We start from the raw sequence: 21,039 nt of genomic DNA, 5'->3' as shown, positions 1-21,039 counted from the left end.
AAGCTGAGCCTGGGAGGAACAAAATCCAGAAATCCAGAGAACGTTACCCTTGCCTCATTGTCAGTGATGACAAGACTTCTTCAGGGCAGTGAGTTCAGGCCTTGGCCTTTTAAAGCATCTTGTTAAAAAATCAAATTAGACAACAAATTGCAGAGTATAACTTCTGATCAGAACACCACAGCCTGGGGTGGAGGAAGCTTACTGTATGTGTCTCTAGAGCGCCACGTGGCTAATGGCGGAGTCCTAAATCACTTCCTACAGTGGACCCCAAATTTCAGTGTTATGGGGGCATTTGAGTTGTCAGCCAGTTAAGAAAATATCAGTATTATGGGTCATGAAATGTCAGTCAGTTACACTGGAAATAGGTCTTTCATATACCTCTATATCTAAAATACCATAGTTCTTCTCTTACTCAGCCATTCTGTAGATATCTGTGAAGTGCTTTCCAATGTGTCAGGGACTGGGCTAGGTAGATCCCAGAGGCACAAGAAGAAGCAAGATGAATGTGTTCCTACTGTCAGGGAGCAATGGGGTAGCTGTTTACCGCAGCGTGAGTGACTGTGACCACAGTGACCTTTGCACTCCCCTTGCTCCATCTCTTCACAAGGTGACCACAGCTACTGTCATCACGGGGCAGAGTCTTTCCCTCCCGCCCATTCGAACCCAGGCTGATGGGTTGTTTTGGTGCATCGTAAGCATGGGTGTCACTTTGTCATTTACTTTAGGAACTATGCGTGTGTGGGTGGGTGCACGTGCATGCAGAGACCTGAGGTTCATATTGGGAGTCCTTCTCCATCACTTTCCACCTTGCTAATAGAGGTAGGGTCTCTCAGTTGAGCCTAGAGCTCACTGGCATGGCTGGTTTCCCCAGCCCGCTTCCTCTGGGGATCCCCTGTCTCATGCTTTCCCACAGTTGCTCCCCCATCCCTCAGCATTCACATGGACTCTGAAGATCTGAGCTCTGGTTCTCATGCCCGTGTAGCAAGTACTTTTGCCCTGGCCACTTTGTCTATTTCTGTCACCGGGCCTAAAAAGGCCTGTTCTCTTTTCTCTTCTTTAGAACCTGTGGCCGGGATAAAAACAAGTTTGTGATAACATTCCTGAGGAAGAGAGTCTGTGGATCCAGTCATTCTGGCTGTAACTGTCTTAGATCAGGTGACTGATAGCCTGACGGTGGTGGGCTTGAGTGAAAACAGCTAAAACTCAAAGCACGGGCAAGCCTGGCCCAAATAATTGATGGACCATAGAGTTGTAGTCTGCATAGATGGCTGCTTCTAGACTCTAGGTATTGGAATACTTTGTTGCATATGAAAAGCTAATTAGATGCCTTCAGCTGGAATGTGTGACCCCAGGTTTATGCTGAGCATAGAGCTTTCCTGTAGGGTTTATCAAATTACCTTGGTAACTGCCAAATCGTCAACGTCACTTTGAGCTGTGTGGACATGGCCTCAATGCTCAGCTGTCACAATATAGACACCCTGGGGAGGTTTGACATTGGGTCTCTGGTCTGCAGAAGTTGACTAATGTGCTTGACGTGTGACACGTGGCATATAATTTATATGTATTTTGGAGAAAACACAAACAGACAGAACATAAACATTGATCACCATGACAAACTTCTCATACTTGTAACTAAAAAGTTCCCACCAATCCAACTAGCATCGCTTCCTAACAGGGTGGCTATTTTAAACAAATGAACGAATGAATAAACACGAGAACCCACAGCCACACCACACCTGCTCATCAGATTGGGACTCTGAGTGAATCTAATAATTCCCATTGGCCACATGGCCCGACCTCCTTCGGATCAGATTGGGAATGTCTGCCTGAAAATGGCCAGCATGGGATTTCCCATCGTTCCAGACACCTTCACCTGACTGCCTTACCCCTAAAGCAGGGCACGCCTGTAGAGATGGGCGTCAATTTTCAAGTGTCAGGGCATCCTTTCTGCTCCTTGCAGCTTCTCTTCTGGGTCCAGCTCTCCCAGCTGGGCCCCTGGGAAGTAGCCAGTTCCAGGCTAATGTGCTTCTGTGTTATCTGAGGCTGCTACACAGTGGTAATGATAAGTGCTAATTGGATGTATTTTTAAAGCAAACCTTTTAGTTGCTTAGGACAATTAGCTCCCCCTCTACTCTCTGGCTGTGCAAGAACTACACTGATGTGCAAACACTGCATTTGGAGGGGAGTCGGAGGCAGCCTTGGAGAAGCTGTTTAAGGCAGCCAAGGGCTGAACCAGAGAGGTGGGGGCTGTGCTTTCCTTAGAGGAGGGGTCAGGGTGGGTCAGGCAGGGTCGAAAGGCTCAACCATGTCCTAGAGTGAAGTTACCAAGCAGCCACACCCCTGTAAGCCTGGGAGGGAAGACACAGCGTGACATTTAGGGAGGGGAGGAAGATCCCAAGTTTCCTTATTCTCATCCTTTCCTGGAATGAAAGTAAAATATATCACTGCAAAGAATTTGAGGCCCAGCTTGGGACAGGTGGTTTTAAATGGTTTCAAATTGTGTTCTCTAGTAGGTTACCCTTAGGTTTGAGGGGGAAAAATCAGTTTTAAATCCTTACCCTTTTAAAGTGACCTGTAAGAGTTTGAAAGCCACTAAAAAATGAGGGACTTAGAAAAAAGGTTCAGGCGATATGCCAATGTGGATGACAACGAGAGAGGTGGGCGGGACAGAGGAGACACCCGGTTCATTTTTGGCTTCGATTTCTGAGCTGGAAGCAGGGAGATGAATTTGCTAATATTTGCCTTTGAGATGGGGATGGATCTGCTACCAGCGTCCCATGTGCTCCAGGGGAACTGGCTCACATGTTTGTGTTAGCCACGTTGTCTCCGTTAGGTATGTGCGTTCATGTCTCCTGAGGTAGACTCATGGCTGTATTCCACGACTATGAGGTCAGTTAGAAAGTCTGAGCCCTGGCTAGGCTGGGTAGCCATAGCTGGGGTTAAAAACGGACAGTGAGAGATGAGCATGATGCTGAGTCAGCAAGTGGGAGCGGCTGCCACTGTAGTGGCCAAGGTCTTCCCCTAGCTGCTCCTCCGCCCAAGGTCTTCCCCTAGCTGCTCCTCGCCCAAGGTCTTCCCCTAGCTGCTCCTCCGCCCAAGGTCTTCCCCTAGCTGCTCCTCTGCCCAAAGTCTTCCTCTAGCTGCTCCTCAGCTGGCCTCTGGAGTCTTTGTGTAGGAAGCTTCTGCCCTCACAGCCCCGCCCCCTGAGAACAGGAACTGGACCCGAAGTGTGGACCCATGTGTTTACTTCACCGGAGGCTTGAACTCCAACTCTGTGTTATAAAATTATATACACTGATTTTTAGATGTGGGAGACATTTTTGGAACACTTACTAATTTAAATTTGTATTAATAAGTAAGACATATGTGTACTGCCGTATTAGGCTAGATGTCGAATTATTACAAGGTGGTGAATTAGGGAGTTTTGAGAGTATTGGGGATAGGATTGGGATTAGCACAGGGAGTGTTTAAAATTGATTTTAACATATTAGCTAGGTAACATGCTGGTTTTTGTTCTAGTGTTCAGACACCAGACTCTACAAACCAAAGCCTTAACAAACATAGGGATGGCTACACTTTTTTGTTGTTTGTCTTTTCTCTTTTGCCATGACACTGATTTTGGGGAATATTTTGTTATCTGTGACCACAGTGGACAAGGCTCTTTAACCACAGAAATGGAGTAGAGTTGGCTTTTAAGTGGCAGAGACATTAGGGTGATGTTGTTGGGATACAGAAAGTTTTTGTGTGAAACAAAGACTCCAAAGTAGGATTACATGCTGTGCTAAAACTATTAATTTTGGCACGAAGCCAAGGCTATGAGGACAGTAACTTTTAGCAGCTTGGTAGATTGTCAGTCATCATATCTTTATGCCTAGGTGAACATATACACTTACACTGAGCACATTTATGTGACACATCTTTCTGACACCAAGAGCAGAATTCGCTCCCCTCCTCCCTATTCATGGGTGTGGCCTCAATTCCCCAGTTACTGATCTCCTAAAGGATTTAAATCTTGGACTAGTACCGGGTGCTTTATTTTTTATAAACTACGTGTAATTCTAGAAAGCAAGTACCTGATGGTTCGTTCGATCCACTGTATTAGCCGTGGAGGGGTGGTCTCTAGTGTTCTGACGGATTCGAGTGGAGTTCTGCTGTTCGATCGTGGAGGGGGTCGGGATGCAGAATTCCCTGAAGCATCGTTTGAAGTTTTCGTCCAGGAACGCGTACAGAACCGGGTTCAGGCAGCTGTTTGTGTAACCCAGGGCGATGCAGAAGTGCCAGGAAACCGTCTGAAAGGTGGTCTCTGGGATCGTGATCAGGGCCTTGATGATGACGTAGATGTGAATCGGGGTCCAGCAGACGATAAACACAGCCACGACCACCAGCACCATCCTTGTGATCCTGCGTAGGTTCCTGTCCTTTTCTTTGGAGCCAGACAGCATGCGGACACTCTTGAGTCGCAGGATCATCAGTCCATAACATACGGTGATGATGAGGACTGGCATGATGAAGGCGAAGATGAAGACACAGATTTTGAGCAGGTTCTCCCAGTACCAGGTGGGGTGCGAGAACGTGAGGGTGCAATCTATCGACCCTGGAAGAAAAGAATTTTCAAGAAAAATTAGCAGCAACATTTCATTATGCTATTACTGGAGTTGCCTACTAATACCTTTGATCTGAGCTAAATGAAGGTTGTTGCTTACACAGACGGGCAAGGAAAGAATGAACGAAATTAAGGAAGAAACTCATCAGCAGGTTACAGAGAATTTACTTCCTTTTTCCTTCCTCTCCTACATTTCCCATTTTTTCTGCCCAGTTGGATCACATTAAGATTTTGTGAAGTCAGAAGTTATGTGCATTCCACAATGAATCAGACATTTGTGGGGTTTATGCTGTTACAAAAGCTGTAACCATTATCCAAGATGTCCAGGAATTTCCTGCTAATGACTGTCTCCCTTCCATGTCAGGATGGCAGCTGTTGTTAAGTCAAGACAGGCAAATTTTGGAAATTAAGAGCAAGCCTCAGTGAAACATTCTTTAGGCTTTAGCTACTTTTGGAGAAGCTATGCTCCCATTTATTCAATATTTTGATGAAATAAGTTCAGAGAAATCATCACTGTACAGACTTTGTTCTTATTAAAATACCCAGAAGGCCTATAATTACAGAGAAATCTTCCTGTGCCAGTATATTTAAAGACATTTTCTTTTTCTTAATTAACTAACTAATTTCCTAATTCATTGTGTAGTTTGACAAAGATATTGTACCATGAATTTTTCTTGGCTCAGGACATCACCAACATATCAGACTATAAATATATCCCCATCCCTGACTCAGGCCATGTTCACCCTTACCATGCCTGTATTTTGTGGTTGCCATGAACATTACAGGCAGACCAATGGCAGAAGAGATGATCCAGTTGCAGACATTGACAATTTTGGCGTTTCGGGGGGTACGGAAATCCAGGGCCTTGACTGGGTGGCAGACAGCGATGTAGCGGTCCACGCTCATGGTGCAGAGGGTAAAGATGCTGGTGAACATGTTGTAGTAATCTATTGAGATCACAATCTTGCACAGGATAGTTCCGAAGGGCCATGTTCCCATCAGGTAGTTGACACTCTGGAAGGGCAGTGTACTGGTCGCTAAGGCATCTGCCAGAGCAAGATTGAAAATGTAGATGTTGGTGGCTGTCTTCATCTTGGTGTATCTAGGAAACAGGAGAATAGTGGAGGGGTTATTAGAGACACCACCTGAGAGACAGGTGTCATTCCCTTAAGAAAACATCAATTGTTAATGGAAGACCTCAAAGTAATAGTTGACTGTTTACAACTAAGTACCCATGAGATAAATAGAAATTTCCCTAATTAAAATTTTTCCTTTCTATAAAATAGTTACTACAATAGAAAACATGGCAATTGTTGCTGTTGTTTATTTACTCGAGACAGTCTCATATATCTCAGACTGACCTTGCACCTGCTATATGGCATGGCTAGTCTTGAACTCATGACCCTCCTACCTATAACTCCCAAGTTCTGCGATCGTAAGTGTGCAGTGCTGCACTTAGCTTGTTTCCTTGTTTTTTTTTTAATGTGGCAACCAATGTGACTGATGCAATTATAATGGGGAACTACCAGAGAGAGGGTTGTGATTCTAAACATGTAAGAGAACATTTTAGATGTATGGGTAGATTGTAAATCATTGAATACTGTTTATAGCATAAGGATGTGTGTTTCTCTACACGCACATAGATACACATCGTAGGCACATCCATGTACTGGCTGCTAAGGAGTGTGGAAATGATCATTGGTGTTGAATGGGACAGGTGAGGGGCTGGTAAGGCGAAAACATTCCAGAAGCACACATTTTCTCTTACAGCTCAGGTAAGAACATGGTGGTATGAATAGACCATTCTAGAAGAACAAGAACTCCAGCCAAGGGGTAGAGTTGAAATGGTGCAATAAATATATTTGACATGCCAATGCATGAAATTCTACCAGGAAATGGCAGTGAGTATGGTGAGGGGGGAGTAATACAGAGACCAGGAAGTAGGGGAAATGTGTTGTGATAAATAAGCCTTCACCTGGTAGTGATAGAAATTTAAGATTTTTGCTTTATGTTTAAGGTGTTTATTGAATTGTTATTGACATGGAAGAAATTATACATAGTGGGTACAAATTTGGTAAGTTCTGACATACATGTATCTGTGAAATAACTGTCATCAAAATCAGTGTGTGGTTGCATGCATAAAAACCATGCTATATTGCTAAGAAGTTTTTCATTGCGTGACCATACCCCAACTTCTTCATTCAATCATTTATCAACAGGAAGTGATGGGCATACAGCTTTTGGCTATAGTATATTAATATACTGGGAGTGTTGTTTGTCTTGAAAACCTACAGAAAGTTGAATGACGAGGTCAGAATGCTGTGCAGAAGCATTTACAATAATAAATTAGATTGATGGCAGAACACTTCCTGTATATAGTTACCACCTATTGTTTCTCCCATTTAGTGTTTACATAGTCAGATTCATCAGTAGCATCCCAGCTTTACTCTGGAGAAAGACTCCTTTCCCATTCTCTATCTGTGAGCTATGTTATTAGTTCAGGGCATGGAGATGTTAAGAGATGGAGGGTCACAGGAAGGAGAGATGGCCTTGGGTTTCAATGGAACAACGATGTTTGATTTTGTTTTTTTACTTTGTTCACTTTGGCATCCAGTGTGATGGTGTGTAATAGTGAGGGGTATTTTAAGAGACAAGAGTAGCAGAGATCTTTAGGCTATGTGTTCAGGTTTTTTTCTCAAAATGAATTGACCTAGTCATTCTATCCCTGGTTGGTGCTTGAGAGACGAGTGTTATAAAAGGGCAGGAATGACCCCTGCCCAGCATCTTTCTGGGCTTCCTCTGGCCATTGCGGTACCTTCCTCTAGCATGAACATCAGCCTTGACATGACACAAAGAAGAGCTCTCACCAGAGCTGGGGTCATGCTATTTGGAATTTTGGCCTCTAACGTTGTGATCTGCATAGACCTCCTTCTGTTGTATATTATCAAGCCTAAGTTATTTTTCCATAAATATGGGAAATGAGCTAATTCAATAGCTAGAGTTTCCTCTCCCCCGCCCCCATGAAGGAAGGCTTAAAAAATAGGGAATCAACCCTGAGAGATATTATAGTCTATAGTTGGGAAAACTCATTTGAAAACAGGTTTTCAAAGACCCTGTCTAAGGATTTTAAAGAACACAAGAGAATGCAATCTTCGAAGCAAGGGCTTCCTTGAACTTTTTATTTATAGGAGATGGTAACTCCTTCCAAATTTCAGTTTGTGCTTCGAGGTTTTCTGTCAGGTGAGGTTAGAAATCTAACTCATTCAGCTCCAAACAGTTGATTTCTGTGGGATATGGTATTATAAAACCTCGGGTAGAGGGCCTTAATTCAATGTTCCAAAACTGTTTTAGTCTCCATGAACAGCAGGAAACTGAACCTTTAGACAATTTCCCAGACATCACCAGGACCAACCAGCTGAGACCATTTCCTGAGTTGCACTTTGGACACCTGGTTCCCTCTGCAGAACTTGCAGAATGACTGGGGGATTTCAGAGGCAAGGCTACCCTGAGTTGCTGTAGAACCACCACTTCCTGAAAGGGTTTTAATTATGCAAGGGTAGAGACAGCTGGTTAACTTGAGATAAGTCCGTGTGATTCAGTAAAGACCACGTACCTGACAAACATAAAGTAGATAATTTCAACAGAAGCAACCATTATGGAAATCAAATTATAATAGCGATTCTAAGCTTTGAAAACCACTCACTTTGATGTTCAAGAAATTGAAACAGTTTTGATGTTTTGATATATGGAAAGATTTTCCCCAAGGCAGAAAATGATTTTTTAAGATAAACTATTGATGACAGGCTTGTGATTCAAAGGCATACCTTATGACATTAGTCACACTCTAGAGAGAGGACCTTACGGCAGTTTCCTGACTCATTAAACTCTCAGCGTTTTCTTTAAACTTATTTGATCACCAGCTACTTAGAATGCATAGTTTATTTCAGTTAAAAAATCATTTCCTCCCTTGGAATGAGGTGTTTGTGAAACAAAATTTGATTAGCATTTATCCTGAAAAGAGAAGTGACAGGAGGGTATATTAATTTTTCCATCCCACAATGCCTATGCATATCACAGTATCAAATGTTATGTGGTTAATACCTGCAATATGACCTGTCAATTAAATGGAGCAAAGCAAATATTATAAAGATCTCTCCATTGGCATTTTATGGGAACACTGGTATTTAATTTTTCTTGCTATGTCTGTAGATCCTTCCTCTGAAGGGACCTGGAATTTTGATACCAGTTACTCATTCTTTGAATCCTATCACTAGCTTTCTAAATGTATGAAAGAGATTTATAGAGCCTGGAGGTTTGGTGATGCCTTCAACGTACTTCATCTGGAGAGATGGCTTGCTTGGGCAAGGTATTGCTACTCAGCAAAGGCATAGAATGAACGTGGTCCCAAGAAACTTAAAGGAATTACTAGACACACACGAGATGGCATAAGGAGTAAACAAACCAGAATTAGTAAGCAGACAAAGAAAGAAGCTAAATAAAGGACTGTCTTTGCCGTTGCCTTTGACAGAACATAGGGGATTAATATAATCTCTTCTCCATCCTTTAATGTTTCTGCTTCTTACTGTGCAAAGTGAATGGGAGTGAAGTGAAGGAAATGAGCAGGTACTCAAGGTGACTGAGCAAGGTATATGGCCTGGGAGACTGTCTTCTGGACCCTTCTTGATGATGGCTGCACCTTTCTCTACTAAACAGTGACCTAGATACCGTCTCTCTAGTCATCTTGTTAGAAGTTTCATAATAAATACTTAAAACATGTATTGTAAATGATTGATTGTCTATGTTCTGTAAATGTAAACAAAATTGCTTCAAATATTGTGCTCATCTTAGGACCATCAATGTTTGACTACCAGCGTATCTGTCTATACAACCCAGGTACTAGGTTGGGATGAGGCATTTCAAAGTCTCTTTTATTGGTACATTTCTACTCTCACATGGCACATGCATGTCTTTTGTTTGTAAGTGTCTATCCTTTGTATGTGGTTATAAAGCAGCTACTATATGTTGCTACATGCGTTCTTCATGTCATTTCCCCAATTATTGCTACTTTGTAAGACCTCACTGATTTCAGTTCAATAAGGGTAAAAGAAACTGCAGCAATTTAACTACCTGTGTGATGATCTACCAGTGACCTTGGCCAATCTTTCTTCTGTTTTTGTTTTTGAGTTAATTCTTCAAATTGTGATGACTCTTGGTTCAGAAGCAGAACCAACAAAGGAAGTCTGAAATCAGGGAGAATGTATTTTCCAGTTGGGTTTGATGACTTCATGTCACTTTTATCTTACATCCTTCACAGAGCTCACCCATTCCCCCATCATGCTTTAGGTATTTGCAGTAAAGCCCATGAGATTTGTAGAAGAAAAGTCTCCTTGCCTTGGGTCCCTTCTAACATTTTATCAATTTGAGCAAGGAAGGAAGAGGTTTAATTCAACAAGGCCTGGTGAGTTTCTTTTGTAAATTTGGCATGGAATTGGAAAAGCCTCCTTGTGATGGTGTGACCTTTGTGTCCATATCTCCCACATAGAAATCCATATTTTTAATGGAGGAGGAAACACTCTAATGAAACCCTTTCAATCTCATGATGAATGAGGCAAGTCAAATGAAATAAAAGTGTTTGTCCTACATTGCAGGTAATCATGCAAGCGGAGACACTGTCGAGTGAACACCTGCCTAAATTTCTCCATTATTATTCAGGCTGGAATGTGTATGAGTGGATGGGGCTGAGGAGAGGCAGGAAATGAGGCGGGGGAGAGGAATTCTATAATAAGTCACAAAGGAAAAACTATAGTTTTCCATGACTAGAAAGAGGACATATGGTAGTTTACTATTTCTACTACCTCAGTTAAGGAGGAAACAGAGATCCCTCTGTAAAATGCTTAAGCATTTCATTTGTATCTTCTACAGTCATGGTCCATGGCTATTGATCCCGTTTCCCACAAGTCAGTACTAGCAGAGTATAGTCCAGTGACCTCGGAAAGGTGATTGATTTGTCACTTTGACCCCAAGAGAAGACAGATGGAAGTTTCCAGAAAATTAAAGAAGCATAACCTTCCAGTGGCGAATTAGCAGTTCTCCATGTGTCCCTAGAATAAGGGACCGTAGGAGCCCTTGCTTGAGTTCACCCTCACTTTACCCACGTACTCTGTACATGTTTATCTACTTTTTTCCAACCTCCGATTCCCCCAGTGATGTCATGAGCAAAAAATCATTCGGGCAGACTTACATAAAGTTTTACTTTCTTGGAGCGTTGGTGAGCTTTATGCATAGAAAAATTAAAATGAATAATTGACATTAATTTTACTCTTACCACTGGGGCTAATAAAGTCAGAGTTAAGTGCATAACTCCTATTGCTTGAAGTCTAATGGGGATGCATTTCTATTGTTCTAAGTTTCTTACTAATACTAGTCTTCATTTTATTTAATTTTACTTTCTATTTGGCTGTTTGCAATTTTCTATTTAAAATTTTTTATTTTAATTTTAAATAGCTTGTTTTACATGTCAATCCCAGTTCCTTCTCCCTCCCTCCTCCCGCACCCCACCCCCCCCAGCCTCCCACCCTATTGCCAATTCCATCCACATAGGGGATATCTAGAGTCTGTCATTTCACTCAGGGTAGGGTCCAGGCACTCCCCTAAGAGTCCAGGCTGAGAGAGCATCCCTCTTTGTGCTATGGACACACGATGTCTGTTTGTATGCCAGGGATAAACACTGATCCACTGCTCAGGGCCCCATAGGTTGCCCAGGCCTCCTCACTGACACTCACATTTGGGGGGTCCAGATCAGTCCCATGCTGGCCTCCCAGCTGTCGGTCTGGGGTCCAAGAGCTCTCCCCTGTTCAGATCAGCTGTCTCTACTGGTTTTGCCAGCCCATTCTTTGCCAATTTGCTGATCGCTCCTCTCTCTCTCTGTCACTGGGTTACTTGGGTTCAGTTTAGTGTTTAACTGTGGGTGTTTGCCTCTGCTTCCATCAGTCACTGGATGAAGGCTCCAGGATGGTTATAGACATCAAGTTCATTATCAGGAATGGGCATTCGAGATGATTTCTCCACTATTGCTTAGCTTGCCAATTGGTGTCATCCCTTTAGATCACTCGAGGTCACTCTGGTGCCTGATCTGTCTTCTAACCTGTGATTCCCTTTTCCCCCTATTCTACCCCCCCCACTCAACCTTCCTGTTCCCCCATGACCTACTATCTCTTCCTCTTCTCCCTCTCTCTTCTTCCCAGCTCCCACTCCCCCCACCCTCACTGTGTTCCCCATCTGTTCAGAGGATCTTGCCTCATTCCTCTTCTCTTGGGTACTATGCATATTTTTTAGGTTCTTTCCTGTTTCCCAGACTCTCTATCAGTGGAAGTGCAGACTGGCACTATCCTGATCCATGTCTAAAATCCATATATGAGTGAGTACATACCATGTTTGTCTTTTTGCTCCTGGGTTACCTCACTCAGGATGGTTTCTTCCAGTGCTATCCATTTACCTGCAAATTCCAAGATTCCATTGTTTTTTTTTCTGCTGAGTAATACTCCATTGGGTAAATGTACCACATTTTCTCTATCCACTCTTCAGATGAGGGGCATCTAGGTTGCTTCCAGGTTCTGGCTATTACAAATAATGCTCCTATGAACATAGTGGAGCAGATGCCCTTGTTGTATGAATTTGCCTCATTTGGATATATGCCTAAGAGTGGAATTGCTGGGTCTTGCGGTAGATTGATTCCCATTTTTCTGAGGAATCTCCATACTGCTTTGCAAAATGGCTGTATGAGTTGGCACTCCCACCAGCAGTGGAGGAGTGTTCCCCTCTCTTCACATCCTCTCCAGCATAAGTTGTCTTCGGTGTTTTTGATTTTAGCCATTCTGACAGGAGTAAGATGGTAGAGTTGTTTTGATTTGCATTTCCCTGATGGCTAAGGATGTTGAGCACTTTCTTAAGTGTCTCTCAGTCATTTTAGCCTCCTCTATTGAGAATTCTCTATTTAGTTCTGTACCCCACCTTTTAATTGGATCCTTTGGTGTTTTGGAGACTTGCTTCTTGAGTTCTTTGTAAATTTTGGAGATTAGCCCTCTGTCAGATGTGGGGTTAGTGAATATCTTTTCCCATTCTGTAGACTGCCTTTTTGTCTTGTTGACTGTGTCCTTTGTCTTACAGAAGCTTTTTAGTTTCAGGAGGTCCCATTTGTTAATTGTCGATCTCAGTGTTTGTGCCACTGGTGTTATGTTCAGGAAGTGGTCTCCTGTACCAACTCATTGATGAGTATCTCCCACTTTCTCTTCTAAAAGTTTTAGTGTGGCTGGATTTATGTTGAGATCTTTGATCCATTTGGACTTAAGTTTTGTACAAGGTGATAAACATGGATCTATCTGCAGTCTCCTGCATACCAGTACTCTGTTATGCCAGCACCATTTGTTGAAGATGCTTTCTTTTTTCCATTGTATAGTTTTAGCTTCTTTGTAAAAAATCAAGTGTTCATAGGTGTGTGGGTTAAAATTAGAGTTTTCAATTCGGTTCCATTGGTCTACCTGCCTATTTTTGTGCCAATACCAAGCTGTTTTCAGGACTATAGCTCTATAATAGAGCTTGAAGTCAGGTATGGTGATGCCTCCTGAAGTTCCTTTATTGTATAGGGTTATTTTGGCTATCCTGGGCCTTTTGTTTTTCCATACAAAGTTTATTATTGTTCTTTCCAGGTCCTTGAAGAATTGTGATGGAATTTTGATAGGGATTGCATTGAATCTGTAGACTGCTTTTGGCAAGATTGCCATTTTTATTATGTTGATCCTACCAATCCAAGAGCATGGGAGATCTTTCCATTTTCTGGCATCCTCTTTGATTTCTTTCTTTAAAGACTCAAAGTTCTTGATATACAGGTCTTTTACTTCCTTGGTTAACATTATCCCCAAATATTTGATACTGTTTATGGCTGTTGTAAAGGGTGATGTTTCTCTGATTTCTTTCTCAGTCACTTCATCATCTGTATATAATAGGGCCACTGATTTTTTTTTAGTTTATCTTGTATCCTGCCACGTCACTGAAGGTGTTTATCAGCTCTAGGAGTTCCCTTGCGGAGTTTTTTGGGTCACTTATGTACACTATCATATCATCTGCAAATAGTGAAAGTTTGACTTCTTCTTTTCTGCAATTTTCTATTTTACTGAGCACATTTTTGTTAATTTTTAAATTACATGTGTACAGTGCAAACTGACTGCATCCTCACCTCTTTACACTCTTGTGTACTTCTCTTCTCCACAAAGCTGTGTTTTTGTCTCTATGTCTGTCTGTCTGTCCATCTCTCATATTCATATTTCTTTGTTTTATTTTGTGACACACCAAGATTAACCAGGGCCATTGGTGTGACTGTCACACCCTAAATTTACAAGAAAAAAACATGGTTTTTCTTAAAGAAGTTTTTGATTCTATGATAAATGTATATTTTAGAGAAGCATTACTTTGTTGCATTGTATGATATAAATAGTTAGAATTTAATAAAAATTTCCCATCTGTAACCTAGAACTTTTGTTTGCTAATAAACAGAACATACACTCAACACCCCCCTCAACACAAACACTTTGAAAACATCATCAGACCATCTATTTCAGAGCTACAGCTTTTTGGTTCATGAACAGTAACGTTGTATGGCTTTCAAATTCAGAGCTTCTGAGAGGAAAGGAAATGTGTTCTATGCACCCACAATGCATAGAATCTGATAACTTCAAATAATGGTGTGTCTATATACGTTCCTTTAATATTGAAGGAACTATGAAGAGAACTCTGAAATTTGATAAAACAATGTCAACATTATTACTACACTTTGGAAACAAATGTCAGTTTCAATATTAGATAACTAAATTGTAGAATCATATAAAGCCTTGTATATGTACAAGTAAAGTTCTAAAGAGAACATAGGCTATTGGTAAATAATTTTCTTTTGAAATAAGCTCAATAGGTTTAATGTCTCATCTGAACTTTTGGTGATGTTTACTGATCTTATTTTTGGTGGTAATTTGGTGATGTTGTAGTCAGCAAGTATGAGGAGGAGTTGAACAGTGACACAGAGAAGGAAAAAAGGCAATAGAAATCGACACAAAAATTTTCTACCCTTTAAAAGAAAACAACGCAACAGATGCTTGTTGAAAGGGGTTGCATAAAGGAACAGGAGTATAGCGGTTGTGATACGAGCAGTTTTCTTAGCAATGCAGAAAATTTGAAATAAAATGAGTAGAGAGTATTTATTTTTGTCTGGCTAATTCATCATCAAAGCTTACAAAGACATCAACTGCATTTGTCACAGAAGCTCATGGAATAAGTCTGAGGTAGAATATTTCAAGACCACATTGTTGAACACCCTGTGTTATGGGAAAGGACCCAAGGCACAGAGAGCTGGTAGTGTGAGAGTGTCCTCTCTGCTCCATTTCTCCAGACTGCACTGGGAACTGAAATGTCCCCACTGTACTGCCTTGTGGTCCTTGCATATTTATGAGTGCTTTGCCAACAAGGTTATAAAACACTTTGCCCCTGAAAATCTCTGCTCATGGTTCAGTAAATCAGGGTAACTGTGGAAAACATTTATTTTCTTTGCAAAGGTGTATTTTCTTAGGGTATCACTGAAATCAGTTTCCCATGGTGTGTGTGTGTGTGTGTGTGCAAATATGTGTGCCTGTGAATATGTGTGTGCATGTGTGCATTTGTTTGCACATTCGTGTTTGCATGTGTGTGTATGTATGCATGTCATCTGTGAGTGCAAGTGTGCATGTTTATGTGTGTGTGCATCTGTGTATGTATGTGAGTATATGCATGTCATTCATACTTTCCTTACTCTGCGGTCATTAAAATGACCTCAGTAGTAACACCAATAAATCATAAAATGGAATTTCATGGGGGTCTGCTTGTAGCTCCCCTCTGTCCACCTCTAACACAGAGGGAACCAAAGCAGGATTGAGTCTTAGATTTCTTCAGTACATAGCAGACACTCAGAATTCTATATCAGTGATACAAAAATAAGATTGGGGCTGCAGGGATGGCTCAACAGTTGAGAACTCTCATTGATCTCCCCAAGGACCTGAGCTAAGTTCCCAGTTAACATGGTGGTTAGCAGCCACCCATAATGCCAGTTCAAAGGGAACCGACACCTTCTTCTGACCTCTGTGGGCACCAAGCAAAACATTCAGGAGCAGAAAATAAATAAATAAATAAATAAATGAGAGCTTCCTTGTGATAAAACATCAGCCCCATTTTCTCCACTTCATTTTGTACTGATGGTGCTGTTGTTCACTTAATACAACTAATAAAAGCACCCCACATATGTTGAGGATGCAGTCTAGAGGCCATCCAGTTGACTTTGTAGTCACTGTAGTTTTCATTTGGTTTGACTGTAGTCTATTCACTGCTTTTTTTCTCTGATCATATTGAAATAGACTCATTGACCTAAGAAATACAGCTTTCATAGTTTCCTTTCCTACAGTATTTTAAATTTTCTTTATTTAAAATGTCTGTTTATTTGAAAAATGCATTGTATGTGGTACCTGGCAACCTGTCCAGTTCAGGATGCGTGGGCAGTTGTTTCAACAAATACTGCCTGTCTTGCAGCCCTCTGGTCATGTTTCCAGTAGATACTATCAGCCTTTGGTATCTACTCATGTCCAATTTCATGTGATTCTTCCCGTTTCATGGAAGCATTGATTTTACTCGTTTGAAAATATTAAATATTTTAAAATCATTGTATGATGGCTTTTTGTGACTTCTTTGGGTTGTGCCCCCACTTGTCTCCTTCTTGGTGTAATACTGCCAGACATGAGCAGTACAGTGACTACAGATTTGAGGGAGATCTTTGAAGTCAATATCATTGCAGCCTGTCTGGAGTCATGGCTGGAATTATTTAGTATGTGTCGTGGATGGGATGGGCATTATTAACACCTGATATGCTCAGGACTACTAATCTGACTTTAAGTGCCTTCTAATCCTCCAGAGCATTGCTATCTCCCAGATGCAGCCTAGCATTTCTGCCCCAATCACTGCACCGTTGCTTTCGTCCAGTCTGGGAACTAGAAGACAACAGTGTCAGCTGACACAGTTACTGCCACTATGTGGAACCCCTTTTCATACTGTAATGACATTGGTGTTTCCTCTACAGCCTGGGTCTTAGATGGTCACTTCTAGTTCTAACTCTTCATCCAGGCTATCTATTTGTCTGCCTAGGAGAACATTCTTCCTTCAAACTCCATGGCTCTAACAGTTTCAGTGTTTTCAGTCCTCTTACTTGCCCCCTTAAAAAGAAGGATTAAAAACACCCATCTTTAGTATAAGGTAAAGAAAATTGCATGGGTGTAGTTTTCCTTTATCTTCCTCTCTGTGAGATTTGACTTCCAAATGGAAATTCACCTTTTGTCCCACATCTTTGTTTCATAAGGCTTAAATGGCCCTTCCTCTTGTAAAGATGTCACCAGTTTAGGTTTGTGAGAAGGCTGGTGTTTCAGTCTGGATTAGAAACAGAAAGATAGTAGGATACAGTCACATCCACCACAATCGTATTGATCAGTAGCAAGGACAATGATACTCCTTCTTCACCTGTTAACCCATTGGAAAATAAACAGTGACACTTAAATTGGACTCCTTAATCTAATACAGTATCCAATAAGAATTTTACTGTTTTCATAAATTCATGTGTGGACATCCATTGATATGCTATTTACTTATGTTCTTTCAGAAACAATTTCTAAGGTAGTCTGGATACAGGGGCAGGCAATAGAATTTTTTGGTTATTCATAGTGGACCACATTAAAAATAAAGATTGAATTTACCTCAAACAGTACGGAAAATCAAATAAAGGCAAATCTTGTGTTATCCATGGACTTGAGAATCCATTTCAAATTCCTTATGCTCACACATGAAAACAGTTCCACTGAAAATGAGTAATGTCCATCAGAATGTTGGCTGCTCTGTTGGTGTTTGCTATGTTCCAGAGCTGTCTGCAGTTTGCAATGTTCTGACTGTTGTGCTTTGCTTAACCTCGGTAGCCTGTAAGGTTTCTCTGATGTTCACATGTATAGTATCATCAATTATGACAGTTTTGGCCACCATATGGGGTCATAAAAGTTTTCAAAGACTTCACTCCTATGGGAACAAAATGTACTCACTACGTCACCTTACCGTTCCCATATCAGTTCTGATGCTTAAGTTCTCTCATTGCTGCTGAAGAAGTGACAGTGAGATGCAATAGTAGTGAAGGGCTCCAGACAGGGTTCAAAGAAGTAGTTTAGCTGTAATCAATGGGGTTCTCTGTGTGGAACAGAGTTTCACTGGGTATCAACATCATACGAAGATTTTCCATGATGCAACAAACAAACAAACCACTACCACCAAAAGCCCCATACACCAAAAAAATGACTTTATAAGCTTGTTTATAACAGAGATAAAGTAGAATCTGCCCACAACCAGAAAAACATGAAACATCTCCAGATCAACACGAAAACTGTTTCTCAAGCAGACAACATCATCCTTACATTTTAACTATACTTCCTACATACAAAGTTATTGATGCCTTTTTATCAAGTTACCTTTGCACATCCATTCAGACAAACTCCTCCTGATTCTTTGAATTCTCTTGCAATAACCAACCTCAAATTTTTATGACGTTCTCTCTTTCTTAGCATAGCAAGCTTATTAAATCTCTATTTTTTTGAATCACAGACATATCCATGCTGTTTTGGGGCTCATGTACATCGATTATGGAGTGTGCTTGTTCATAGTAACATAAATTAGGAGGTTGTACCATCACCAGGAGACAAAAGAAAATCAGTGATGGAGAGAGGTATTAGAAACTCTCCAGTGATGCGAACAGATGAGAACAGGCCACTGGGGGCGGGGGCCCCTATAACTATGGCAGCTGCTGTACTACTAACGCTTTGGCATGTGCACTCAGCAGTGTCTGTAGAATAGGAAATATCTTCTCCAGATGGAGCTAGGCAATTATGGAGGCAAGGATTTTTCTCCATCTCACCATGTTGTCAGCCCTGTCTCCCTTTTTCAGAACCTCTGGCCATTCACTGTGCCCATAGCCAGATCTTTACCACACTTTAGGTTATCTCTACCTATAAGATACCTCTCACTTCTTCAAATCGTAGCCAAGGCAAACACACACACAACCAGCAACAACAAAACCCCAAACCAAACTTTAATTCTATATGCCTTCAAAGCAGAGAGCTATTTAATTACAATGAACTGATTTGTATCTATAGTGGGTGCTTTCATATCTTTAGGGATAATTTACTTTTACAATGAGTGTGTCGTATTCTCTGAGTTAAAAATCTTAGGTGCAGCAACACCTTGAATGCCTGAACAACTGTCCTAAGAACAAATCTAACCCCACTCAAGGGCTATAAACCTATAGACCAATGAGTAAGAGAAACTTTCTTGATTCTGTTAATTTCTTTTAATTTTCATGCTTTATCAAGTTAGAAGTAAACATTCAGGCATAGCCTGATAGGGACATTGTGCTGAGAATTAGGACCTATAGGTCCGAGAACCTTGTCTGTGGCCTTAATTGTGTGACTGAACCTTGATATCCACATTATAAATAATTGATTCTGTTACCAATAAAGATGCCTGCTGAACCAAATAAAAAGATAGTGGAGCTACACACTGCAATCCTGTGAATTTCAGTGACAGCCAGCAGGTATGACCTGCTCACCCTCTGCCCTATAGGAGTCATTCTAAGAAGGTTTCTTGGACTTTTCTCAATCTTCATAACAAACTTCAAAGACATGTATCACTATTTCTTGGCAGATGAATAATCTAGGATTCATGGAGGCTGAATAACCCACCCAGGAACAACCAAGGCAAGGAATCAGAGCAGATGGCTGAGTAGGAAGTTCTAAGAGTCTGTCTCCCCACTGAGCTATGCTTGCACTGGCAGAATCTGTCTGAAGCAAATATTTTGGCACTTTGGAGTACATCAAAGTCTTACAGCTTCCATAGGAACGTTTGGGGGCAGTGAGCATCAGTTAATTTGGGTCGGTTTTCACTCATTGAATGGCCACCCCCATGCTCAGCCCAGTGGCAAGACATACACAAGCAATTGGCACACTGTGTGTAAGCTCCAAGCAAGGTAAGCAGCAAAATCCCCATCTGCAAGCATCAATGTGTGTGTTCTGGTCCCACGTGTACAGGCACAGGGGCATGGAACACTGGTGAAATCCCTTCAAAGGTGCAAATCCCTCCTCCTATAGCTGAAGGGACTTCAGGGAAATATAAAGGTCCTGGGATTTTCCCTCTCACTTCCTTTTTTTTAAACCACTGTTTTTTGGAAGACAGACATGAAAGATTAAGACAGCCAACAGAAAGTGCATATATAAAGAAAATGAGAAAGTGACTATTTATGGCCAGTGAAAAGTACAGACTCAGAAAGGAAAGACAATAAATTTTCATCTCTGGCTGAGGCTTGGAACAGATGATGATCAAAGTGATTTAAAACCCAAACCCAAACAAATACCTATGGACCTCAGAGAAAGGAGAGAATCTGGTTCCCAGATTTAACATGTTATTGTATTTAAGCTAGATATCTGCCAAAAATACCATAAGGCACAGACACAGGGAAGTGTTGACTGTTGAGAAGGAGGAGAACAGAGGGGGGAGAGAAATTGAGCAGAAGCTGTCACTGAAAGAGGGAGGGTGTTAGACCAAGTAGGGGAAACAACAACCTTTAAAACAAGTCCTAACGATGATCCACAGAGTGATGGACTAACATGGAAAAGTCAGGAAAAGAATGAGTGAGCAGGATATTGGATGGAGGTGAAACAGATAACGTAAACCAGAGGGAAATCCTAGAGCTGGCAATTATGGTAACTAAAATGGAAATTAGCAAGAGGGATATTCCGGCAGATTTAAATGAGCAGAAGGATCAGTGTGCTGAGGGTCCTCCGAGTTGAAGAACAGAAAGTATGAAGAACAGAGAACCTAAGGGATGAGGGGGAACTACAAAGAGGACTAAGACACACGATAGAAAGAGAGAAAGAAGAGATGGTGTTTGAAACAGTGTCAGGCACTCCTTAACCTGGAGGATGATGTGAATAGACAAGCATCCAGGAAGATGACAACCCTAGGAAGGATGGAGTCAGAGGCTTATTTTGAGATGCACAGGGAACCTGCCCAAAGACAAAGTAAAGCTTAAAAGCATCAAGCTTTAATTACATGTAAGGATTTACTGTAGCAGATTTCTCATCAGAAATGTTGGAAGCTAGAATACACTGACCAAATTTCTCTAAATGTGAGGGATAAATTAAGACATTTCTAGGTAAACAAAAATTGATTAAATTTGTTAACCTTGCATTTCAAGACATCCTAAAGGGGGTCTTGTAGGATGAAATGAAAATATAGTTGATAACACTTTGAGGCCATATGAAGATAAGCTCTCACTAACAGAAAAC

At 41.3% G+C, this 21,039-nt stretch overlaps 1 protein-coding gene across 1 annotated transcript in view; it reads right to left on the bottom strand.

The window, feature by feature from the left end:
• The window catches only part of Oprm1 (opioid receptor mu 1), a 60,478-nt gene that overhangs the window by 21,550 nt on the left and 17,889 nt on the right, over nucleotides 1-21,039 (bottom strand). The window contains exons 2-3 of the mRNA XM_005065903.4: nucleotides 5,353-5,705; nucleotides 4,074-4,594 (exon numbers count right to left, since the gene is read on the bottom strand). Of these exons, the coding sequence (XP_005065960.1) occupies nucleotides 4,074-4,594; nucleotides 5,353-5,705 (874 nt within the window). The remainder of the gene's footprint in view (nucleotides 1-4,073; nucleotides 4,595-5,352; nucleotides 5,706-21,039) is intronic.

This window comes from Mesocricetus auratus, unplaced genomic scaffold (genome assembly GCF_017639785.1).
Source record: "Mesocricetus auratus isolate SY011 unplaced genomic scaffold, BCM_Maur_2.0 Super-Scaffold_100018, whole genome shotgun sequence".
Classification (NCBI taxonomy): Eukaryota; Metazoa; Chordata; class Mammalia; order Rodentia; family Cricetidae; genus Mesocricetus; species Mesocricetus auratus.
This window is presented reverse-complemented; position numbering and strand designations above follow the sequence as displayed.